At 46.7% G+C, this 11,941-nt stretch overlaps 1 protein-coding gene across 1 annotated transcript in view; it reads left to right on the top strand.

The window, feature by feature from the left end:
* The window catches only part of LOC116685733 (calpain small subunit 1), a 23,522-nt gene that overhangs the window by 2,673 nt on the left and 8,908 nt on the right, over nt 1-11,941 (top strand). Inside the window, exon 4 of the mRNA XM_032510644.1 lies at nt 4,103-4,205. Within this exon, the coding sequence (XP_032366535.1) occupies nt 4,103-4,205 (103 nt within the window). The remainder of the gene's footprint in view (nt 1-4,102; nt 4,206-11,941) is intronic.

The raw sequence follows: 11,941 nt of genomic DNA on the forward strand, positions 1-11,941 counted from the left end.
GTGTGTGTTCCTTGTTGTCTGTGGCGTGTGTGCTCGCTTTTCTATGTGTTTCTCTGTCCCCTTTGCCCCTGTGTGTGTGGCTGTTGTGTGTGTGCTGTGTGTGTGTGTCGTGTGTGTGTGGTCGCTGTGTTGTCTACTGCTGGTCCCTCTCCTGTGTGTGTGTGTCGTGTGTTGTCGTCTATATGTCTGTCCCTTGTGCCCTCTCCTCCTGTCATGGTTTGCTCGGCTTCATGTGTTTTACTGATGATGATGGATACTGTGTGTCTGTCAAAGCCCCTACTGTGCCTGGTAACGTCGCTGGTGTAAGTGCACACGTTTTGTGCGATACGTGTACTATGTGTCCACTGTGCGCCCCAACATGTACGTCGATCCTATGTGGGGTGTGTGTCTGTCCGAGTGTGTCCTTATGTATCCCTGTGACGTCGTCCCTCTGTGTCCGTGCCCCCCGTACAGTAGTGTTTTGTCTGTTTGTGTCTGTCTGGGCTGATTCCCGGTGTTCCTGCGATGTCTGTTGTGGTTGTTGTGCGGGCCCTGTGCGTCGGTGTGATGCCCCTTCCTGTGTTGTGTGTGTGTGTGCTGTTTCAGCCCCTCACGCCAGGCCTTTTGAACTTCGCCAGAGTTCTCATCGGTCCACCCGGCAGAGCGACAAACAGTCTGCCCTCCGGTCTAGTCGATATTTCACGAACAGCTGGCTAGGGATGCATGTGATTCCCACTTGAGGTCTAGCTCGTTCCCGTGTCCTACTACATATGTGCTTGCTATATAAATATGACTTGATCCTGCTCTGGGTGCTCTGCGATTACATCCTCACCGTGGAAATTGTAACTAAACCCATACTGACTTTTGTCCTCCCCTCCCACTCCTTGTTAAAAATAATATAAAAATCTTCTCATGCAACCGTCTATTCTCTATACCCCCTCCATTACCCTTTGTTCCGTTTCCTCTACACCTCAGCGCTGCAGGTGATTGCGTCCTGGCACGCGTCGCACATCTAGCATTTGTTGGGAAATCCAGGAGATAAAACCTGCTTCTGGTCTTATTCGTCATTGGTTCTTTACATGCACCAATTCACAATCATCCTGGGCCCTGGTGCGTCAATCGCGGCCGTCAGCATACAGCCCACGGTCGCCAGGTGGCGTCTATACACTAGCCTTCGGGAGGAAGTTTTGTTGGTGGAACATTGTGTAGCTTTCGCAGGTCAGACGCCGGTCCTGTTTTTTAAGAGAAGTCGTGTTAGTTGCTACAGAACAAAAAAACCCTTGTGTCGGCCTTAATTGTGGTTATTGTTAGGCTCCGATCTGAGAAAGCACGCGTTTAACTGTAATACAGTGCATTTCTCTAGTCTGAGCAAGGAGTGAATGAAGAGACTTAGTTTTTTTCTCTGTGCCATTCATTCAACAATTTCCGAACTTCGATTCAACTTCTATAGTGCATAAGTACGTGACTTTTTCTCACTTACCTCTGGCTTACTCTCTGTGCGTGACACATCGTATAGCCCCAAAACAAACCTGACCAATGTGCCATGCCCAGCGCCCTGTGACAGGCCTTTACGCGGTTTGCTAATTATGTTCCGAAATGAAAAAAAAACAATAGTGTGAAGTGAAGAGATCCATGTGTATCAGCTGCAAAAGACGTCTGACCTGACCATATACAGCTCTGCTTTGACGTCAGACACAGTAATCAAAAGATGAGCGTCTGTCCACCTGAATCCCACACCAATCTGCCTTCACGCCAGCGAGGACAGGAGAACCTGTCGTCGGGCACTCACACTCTGTCTGGGTTCTCTGTTGTGCATCAAAATATCCTTCCCATCATAATCCCTCACCAACTCCCGTCTCCAACGCATCCACGCCCCCCGTCCCCCCCCCCCCTCACCCCGCCACGCCCCTGTCTCTGGTTTCTCGTTCTCTTGTCGCGGTCGCAGTCAACCGCGCCCACCACCGCAGGTTACTGTGGCTCCCTACAACACAGCTTAATTCTACGTCCAACCGGGTCCTTGATCTTCACGAGGTATGTTCATTTTTTTGGAACAAAAAAAAAACTAAAAAAAAAAAAACAAAAGGCAGAACATGTGTGCGTTTTCCCAATGTAATTCAGTCCTTGGAACAGCATCAGCTGCAGTCAATATGTTTGGGCAACACAGTCTCATAATTAAACGCCATCACACGGCTTGTGAATCGTTAGCCTGACAATACATTGTCGTTATTAGATGTACAAAAAAAAGTCATCACATACCGTTTTTTTTGTCGCTGAAAAAAGAAGAGAGGACAATTAATTCAATAGGGTGAAGACGGCAGCGGTGGTAAGAACAGAGAAGATCATCAGAAAGGATTGGAACGACAGCAACGTGGAATGGAGAGCAAGTAACAAGTTACGCTAGTGCGACAAAAATGGAAGTGAGGTGGGACAGGGAGAGAGTTATGAGAGAGACGCGAGTATAGGAAAATCAGAGGGCGGTCAGTAGCAGAAACAGAAAGGGATGCGAGCGAGCTCGGTCTATGCATTCATCCTGCCATTGTCTGGCAGGGCGGTAGCTCCCCTGAAGTCTTTGTAACTGTGTCTGTTTAGTGTGGTGTGTGTCGTGTGTGTGTGCTGCTGTGTGAACTGTGTGTGTGTGGTGTGCGTTGCGTGTGTGGTTGTGTGTGTGCTAGCTGTTTTGTTCTGTGTGACTGTGTCTGTGTTGTTGGTGTGTTGTTGTGTGTTCACTTTTTCTCGCCCAGCAGCTGTGGGTCTCGCGACGTCCAGTTTCCGCACCCAGTATTTTTTCAGTTCCGTCCCTCCCTCTCCGTCCCTTTTTTTTCAGCTGCTGTTCGTCAGTCGTGTGCTGTGGCTCGTAGCGTTTTTCTTGACTGCTATTAATCATGATGAGCGCGACTGCAGCCAGGTGCATCCTATAACGGTGCCCGCCCTGGAGCCAGGGCGGACTTCTCGCTGTATCACTACTGCTTCTGTGACTACTTCCTGGTAGAACTCTTGAAGTTACATATCTTGACTATAGGGAAGTCTGAGCATCCTGGGACCTAACCGGTGGACAAAAAAATGAAACCATCAAACAACTAAGTGATTGTAATATTGAGTAAAGGCTTTTTAGCATCACTTGCAGTGGTATGTCTAAAAGTTTCTTGGTGAACTGGCAATCTGGGGTCCCCCCATCTTGGGCTATCTGGAAGGGCCTCTTATGTTTACCCGTTCCTAGGTAGCGTACACGGAGTGGTTTTTGCAAGTTTGGTTGTGTTGCTTCTGTGCGGTGTCTGTTTGTCGAGGGAGGCGTGTTTTCAGGAGGGCACTTTCTGGGCTATTTTTTCTGTGTGTGTACAATGGGAGGTTGTGGTTCAGAGTGTGCATTCTGGGGGGTCGCTGGGTGTTACAGTGAACACGAGTGTTTGTCAGGTGCATTCGGCTTCGGTGTCTACCAGGGGGTTTGTTGTGTTCTCTATCGGGTGGTCAGGGTTTTTCAGGTGCTTTGGTGTCATTTACATCTGGTGTTAAGTGATTTCTTGTCTCGTCGTGAAAAAGTAATAGCAGCATTTTCATTAGTTATTTTGAACAGGTCATTAGTATATTTTCTTGCTTGCTAGGCTCATGCACGCGTGTGCACACTCTTGTTTGTCACACACACCCAGTGGACTATGGCAGTTTCGGGCAACATCACACATGCAAAAAGACATAAAAAATTAATCATACAGTCAACTGCTCCCAGGCTACAAACACTGTCCTGGCTGTTTAAAGTGGTAATGGGAGGTACCTCCTATTGGTGGTGGTTTCCTACGTTTACGCCCCAGAACACACATCGGATTACATGAAGAGAACTACTACAATCCCAAACCCCCTTTAGGACCACTTGCGCGCCAGTGTGTGTGTGTGTGTGTGTGTGTGTGTGTGTGTGTCTATGTGTCCCTGTGCCCCCTGTATGTGTCTATGTGTGTGTGTGTCTGTCGGTGTGTTTATGTATCCCTGTGTGTCTGTCCCTGTGTCCCTGTGCCCCCTGTATGTGTCTGTGTGTGTTTGTGTCTGTCTGTGTGTCCCTGTGTGTCCCTGCGTGTGTGTGTGTGTGTGTCCCTGCGTGTGTGTGCCCCTGCGTGTGTGTGTGTGTGTGTTGCAGCCCCCTCAACGCAGGCCTTTGAACTTCGCCGAGTCTCAGGACACCGAAGAGGACAAACAGTTTCGTCGAGTTTTCCAACAGCTGGCTGGAGATGTGAGTCCCTGATAATCCCGTGTCTATATGTGTGTATATAATATGTTTTGATCCTGTCTGTGTGCTCTGCGATTACATTCACTTTTAAAGCAGAGGACGTTTCTCTCCCATCCTGTTAAATCCAGACAGCTAGTCTCTAACACCCAGACCTTCCTCCACAGCGCTGCAGGTGAGGGTCTGGCTAGTCCACACAGCATTTGGGAATGGAGATAAAACCTGCTCTGGTTTATCGGCATTTCTTTAAACCAATCACAATCATCCTGGGTGGGGCTAAGCGCCGGACAGAGCCACGGTGCCGCTGCTAAACAGCCTCGGGAAGGAAGTTTTTTTGGTGGAACATGTGTACGTTCAGACGTCGTTTTAGTCGTTAGATTGGACAGAAAACAAAAAACTTGTGTGGTTATATTGTGATTTTAGTCCGATTTGAAGAAAGTTTTAATGCAACTAGTGATTTTCTAGTCTGAGGAAGGAGTGTAATGAAGAAGATTTTAGTTTTTTTACGTGTGCATACTTCACATTTCAACTCGATAACTTCTGTGCATGTAGTGACTTTTCTACACACTCTTTAATCTGTGGCGTGACACATGTTGCCGCGCCCTGTTTCAGGAGTTTCTTGTTTTTGTGAATGAAAAAAAACAAGAAGTGTGAAGTGAGTCCAGGTGTATCTGCAGCGTTGACCTGATTCGGCTGCTCAGCAGGTTTTAAAAGAATGGCGTTTTCACCTGATCCTAACATCGCTCACCACACCTGTTGGATTCCTGATCCTGACGTTAGCTCGAGCAGGACATTTTGGTCCATGTTTGCTCTGGAGACAGCGAGGGTTCAGACCGACACACGGCACAGGCGTGGGTTATCGGGGGGGGGGGGGGGGGGGGGGGCGGGGGGGACATGCCCCCCCTCTCCCAATAATTAGAAGAGGTGATTGGTCCACTTAAAAATATCTGATTGGTGTCTGGATATTAGGTCTTAACATGTCTTGTGGTAATATAGCCGACCCAAAGGTCCTTTTGGTGTTGTGTTGTTGTGTGTTTAAGATTATAACATATAAACTGTACTTCAGTAAAAGTCCTCAAATAATTTGGTACTTTTAACTTAAGTAGGAATATTTGTTGTATTCTTTCACATCTGGTTCTTCGGCAAAAATGGATTTAACGTAATTAAAGAACAGTTAAAATGTTGCAAATCATGTGTGTTATGATATCTTTTAAGAATTATGTGGCACGATGATTGGACCAGAAGTTATTACACTGCAGAACCTTTTCAGAGTTTCTTATTTTAAATGCGAAAATTAAGTTTTTAGACTCTCTTATAACATTTTGGGGGGACAAACCCCCCCCCCCCCCATGTTGAGACTAAACCCCCGTACGCCATGGACAAGTGTAATGAGACGGAGAGAAAGGGACGAGTATGGAAAGACGAGACGACGCTGTTTGTGGTGGAGAAGTCCCGCCGCCTCACGCTTCAGGAATTAAATCGTCAGTGGGCGCCACTGAGGGACCCAGAGAAGACAGAGCCAAAGACCAGATGACAGAGACCAAAACACAGACAGGGGGAAAACGACAGAGACAGGAGAAAAGACCAGAGACAGGGACACAAACACAGACGCGACAGCGAAAATGACAGAGACAAAGCCAGAGGGAGCGAGAGACAGAGACGAACAGATACAGAGAAAGACAGAGACAAAACACAGACAGAAGAAAGAGACAGAGACAATGACGATGAGAGGACAGGGACAAACCCAACAGAGACAGACAGAGACACGAGAGGACAGAGAAAGACAGAGAAAAGACAGAGCAGAGGACAGAGAGAGACAGAGACAAAGAAGCGAAAAAGACCAGAGACAAAGGAAAGAGACAGAGAAGAGACAGAGGACAAAAGACTAGGAGACGAGGGAGACGAGACAAAGACAGAGACAAACAACAGACCGAGGACAGAAAGATGACAGGAGAAGAAAAGACAGAGACAGAGAGAGACAGAGAAAGACACAGGACAAAGATCAGATGACAAAGGACGAGGAGAGGAAAGACAAAGACAGAGACAGAGACAGTGTTAGTGTCACAGCAGCTCTGCATTGAAAATATTTGTCAAAAACGTTCATTTCAGATCATTTCAGTCATGAAAGCAGAGGAGCGTACTGTCCATTGGTGGACGGTGTGTGTGTCTATGTGTGTATTTATGAATAAAGCGGGGTGGGGCAGGGGGCTGGGTGGGGTCGTTCGGAGGGAAACCTGCAAAACAACACCACACACGCGCTCTCACAAACACACACCACACACAACATGCCCCCATACGAACATTGCGTAGTTGCTGTTTTTTTTCATGAATGAATGTTTACCTCCTGATGGTCCAGGTCGATGGTGCCATGTATCCTTTATCCAGTTTTTTTAAAGGTCCTGCAGAACACACCACACAACACACACACCACACACACCAAACACATAAACCACACACACACACACTACACAACAAACAAACTACACCACACACACTACACACAGTGGCACCACACACACCCACACACACACCAACACAGACACACACACACACACCACACACACACACACACAACACAGAAGGCACACAAAAAAACACACACACACACACACACACACACACAAACAAACACAAACACACACACACACAACACACATAACATAACACATACCCACACACACACACACACACCACACACACACACACAACAGCGGCACACACACACACCACACACACACACACACCACAACACACACACACACACACAGCGCACACAAACACACAACACCACACACACACAGAGGCACACACACAAACACACAACACAACACACCACCGAGGACACACACACACACCACACCACTCACAGAGACAGACACACAAACATACACCCAAAAACCACACACACCACACACACACACACCACAAACAAAGAGACAGCACACACACCCACCACACACACACACAGAGACGCAGAGACAGACTGACAACACAAACACACCACACACACACACGCCGCAGAGCATGAGTGAAAAACAGACAAAAGTGCCCAAAAAAGTGTGAACACAGAAGTGAAAACCACAAAAAAAATGTTGAAGACAAGTTCTACTTTTAAAAAAAAACTCTTTAATACATTTACAACTTGGCAAACCAAAGGATAAACCGACACACGATGGGTCCTTTGATGTGACAGCGCACACCACACACACACACACACACCACACACACCCACACACACAACACACAAACACACACAAAACACACACACACACCACACACACCACACACCACACACCACACACACAACCCACACACAACAAGTGGAAGTTTTTGTGAGTGGCGGAGAGGGAGGAGAGAGGAGAGAGGACTCAATGCACATGGCGTTCCAGTCGCGCAGGACAACCAATGAAATTGTCAAAGGCCTGGTGCCGTGCAGTGCTAGAGCGACGATGATCAGCTTGAAGAGTCTGGTCGTTCAGAGGGAAAAACTGCAAACACTACCAACACACACACACACAACCAGCCAGCACACACAAGACGCCAACACAACAGACACAAACCACACCAAGCAATTAGTTTATAATTTTATTTATACTCTGTTCACACAAACAAACAAACACACACACACACAACCACACACACAGACACACACACACACACAAACACACACACCGATTGTTCCTCACCTGCAGCATGGAAGGCTTTTGGCAGTTCCTCAGAGCAGATCGTACCGGACCTATCGGCGTCAAACTTCATGTAAACAGCCTGGAGACAATAACACAACAATAACACAACAATGACACAACAATGACACAACAATGACACAACAATAACACAACAATAACACAACAATGACACAACAATGACACAACAATGACACAACAATAACACAACAATAACACAACAATAACACAACAATGACAAAACATGACACACAAAAACAACAATGACACAACAATGACACAACAATAACACAACAATAACACAACAATGACACAACAATAACACAACAATAACACAACAATAACACAACAATGACACAAAAAACCAAAACCTAACAAACAATAACACAACAGTGACACAACAATAACACAACAATAACACAACAATAACACAACAATGACACAACAATAACACAACAACAACACAACAATAAAACAATGACCACAATAACACGACAACAGACCAAACACAAACCATACAGAAAAACAAAACACAAACAATACACAAAAACACAACAACAACACAAAAACAAACAATAAAAGAAACAAAACAACACAAAACATAAAAACAAATCACAACAACCAACACAACCAACAAAACACAGTCCATTCAGCAGTGCTTTAAGGAGTTTCTGTGTACACCGGACTGACACGGGGAGGTAATTGAACCTCGACCCCGGAGGGGAAACTGACCTGCCATCTCTGATGTTGTTCCAAATGTACTTGGAACTCGTCGAAGCCCCGTTTCCCGTTGCTGTCGCTCTGTGGGCGGGGGGGGTAGGGTTCAAAGGTCAACCAGAACACACATGGTACTTATTCTACTGTCTGCGTTAAATTATATACTGTAGTTTAAAAATGTCACTCATACCAGTCTCATCTTTCCCTGCAGGACCTTAAATCACGCTTTATTGGAACGGATGCGACCCTCCTCCCCCCTCACCCCAGTCTTCACAGACATCTCGACTACTACTCGACATGCTAGTAGTACTGGAGTATCCCAGTACATGAGTGGTATAGTACCCACATTTGAAAGGATACGTCACATGACAGCGACCATGCTCCATGCAGGACCGATGTCTGAAAACCGTACCGTTTCTGCGGTCTCCCTGAAACAAAAATACAAATACCATCAGGAAGAGATAGACGGGAAAACAGAGATCTCAGATACAGGGGGGGGGGGGTGATTAGGCCAGATGATGATGAGATGATGATGATGTAGATATAGGAAATTAATAGTGTGTGCTGTGAGAAAACATGCCAGGCCACGGAGTTTATCTGCTTCAGATCTCTGGTGTACAGAAAACGGCATGTGTTAGACAAAAGAGTAAAGCTGATCAGTTGCCGATGATTTTATTGAGGATGGTCATCAGCCATTGGGGCTCACACTCATGTCCTGTTTAACACACACACACAACACACACACACACAAACACACACAACACACACACACACACACACACAACATCAGAAAGGGTGTCAATTTTGTTCCAGGAGGACGCCACCACAAACAGAGTGACTACACAGCGATTTGAGGTTGGGACTCAGAACCCTTTTATTCCTTTTATGTTTTCTCAGCCTTCTGACTCAACTGCTGACAGAAAAAAAAAATCAAAAAACTCAGGCCTACTAAGAATTTTCCCCTGTTGCCAAAAAGTGTTGAAGCAACGTCGGCGTGTCTCTCGGAACGCTAGCAACGGAGTTTTGTGCTGAAATTGGGGTAAAGATTCAAATGTTTAGTTTCACGTGATTATTTTTTTTTGGAAGATCAGTGGAACAACAAAAAGCAAGGAAAGGAAGTCAGGATAGAAAGCAGGTTTAAGGAGTCCACCCTGCAGGAGATCAGAAGGACAGCAGGTTTGTTTAAGGAGTCCCCCCTGCAGGCAGATTCAGACAGAAAGCAGGTTAAGGAAAGTACCCCCCTGCTGGAGATCAGTAGAAAGCAGGTTTAAGGAGTCCGCCCCTGCAGGGGACAGATAGGAAAGGAGTGTTTAAAGGTCCCCCCTGCTTGGAGATCAGATAGAACAGGTTTAAAGGAGTCCCCTGCCGAGTGATGCAGGTAGATCCCACCGCGGAGATCAGATAGAACGCAGGTTTATAGGAAGTCCCCCCTGCAGGAGATCAGATGAAAGCAGGTTTAAGGAGTCCCAATGCCAGGAGATCAGATAGAAAGCAGGTTAAGGAGTCCCCCCGCAGACAGATAGGAGCTAGGAGTCCTCGGAGATCAGATAAAAGCAGGTTTAAGGAAGTCCCCCCTGAAGGAGATCAGATAGAAAGCGGTTTAAGGAGTCCCCCTGTCAGGAGATCGAAGGAAAGCAGAGTTGGTAGCAGGTGTTTGCGGTGGAAGGGAAAAAGAAAGGTCGGATTGGTGGGCGCATGGTCCTAAAGGGGTTGGATTTAGTGTACTTCATTAACGATGTGTGTATGGGGCGTAACGTGCACAACCAACCAATCAGAGGTACTCTCCCAGTCCCTTTACACGGCCAGGCGGGTTGTTGTACCTGGCGAGCATGTGCTGGTATGATATTTCTTATGTCTCTTTTGATGTGTGTGTGCCGCTGCACATGTCCCTGGGTGTGTGTGGACAAACAAAGTGTGCACACTCTGTTCTGTGCATGAGAGCCTAGAGCAGTTTATCAATTGGATCCTGTTCAAATAACAATGAAAACTGCGCTATGACTTTTTGCACGGACCATTCCTCAAGCAATACTGAACACAGCCATGTAAGACCGACACCCCACGCACCTGTAAGACACCGTCACACCACAGAATCGCACCAGACACACCCCTGTATAACACAAAGCCTATCCCTTTGTGCCCTTAAACACTCTCCGAACCAGAAGCCCAGAATGCACCATGACACACCTCCCTGTAACACCAGGAACGCCCAGAATGCACCTTCCTGACACACTCCTGTAAGCCAGGAACAGGTACATGAGGCCCTTAACGTAGCCCAGTGGCTCTGGAGTACAGTTGAAAATAACAGAACTAGATTAAACTGAATGGCTCAACTTCTTCCCGAACTTCGTTGTGTCAAAAACTCAGCTCAATATTTCAATATTTCAGGTTACGAGAAGTTCCAGACAGTCTCTACAGCGGAGTTCCGCCTGATCAAGAGGAGGAACATTTTAACTACAAACCTCTATCCTCTTATCCTCTTCCATCATCAGCCTCAGTACTGCTAGGACAGGCTCACGAGGAACATAGTCGGCATGAATTCATGGTCTAACTGGTCCTCGCGCACACACCTCTGATGAGTCAGAGAGAGGAACCTCAAACCACACAAACACACACACACACACACACACACCACCACAACACAAAACACACACAACACACACACACCAAACACACACCACACACACACACACACACACACACACACACACACACACAGTACAAACGCCTATCAGGTTGGAGCACCCCACTGCCAGACAATGGCAGGAAGCGGAACAGAGCTCTCTCTCTCCTTATGCGTTCTTTGCTCGCCCTCCTATGTATTTTGCCATCTCTCTCTCTCTACTCTCTCTCCCGTACCCCACTCTCACATTGGTCCGTAACTCTTGTACCTCTCCCCGCTTGCTGGTCTGTCTCCTCCTTCTGTCTCTTCATCGTTTTATCTCTACCTCTTAGTCTTCTCTCTCTTTTTAAGTCGACCAAAAAAACGATATGTGAATGACTTTTTTTTTTAAAATAAATACAAAAATTTAGGCTACGTTCAACCAAGCTCTGATGTTAATTTGGGCTTTTGCCAAACATATTGACGGAAGTGCGTTCAAAGGACTGCATAAACGTGGATTAAACGCACAATTTTCTGCCGCTTGTTTCGATTCACCTCGTGAGGATTTCAAGGAAGGTTGTGAATATAAGATTAGGACTGGGTGGAATGCCGTAAGAACCGTGGGGGCGTGACTGCGACCAGACAAAGAGAAGAAACCAGAGAATGGAGGGTTCGTTTTTGTTGGGGGGGGGGGGGTTGGAGCGTGTGAAGCTTGTGTGACTGATGCAGCAGACAGACCGGTGGAGTGAGCGA

This window comes from Etheostoma spectabile, unplaced genomic scaffold (genome assembly GCF_008692095.1).
Source record: "Etheostoma spectabile isolate EspeVRDwgs_2016 unplaced genomic scaffold, UIUC_Espe_1.0 scaffold172, whole genome shotgun sequence".
Lineage (NCBI taxonomy): Eukaryota > Metazoa > Chordata > Actinopteri > Perciformes > Percidae > Etheostoma > Etheostoma spectabile.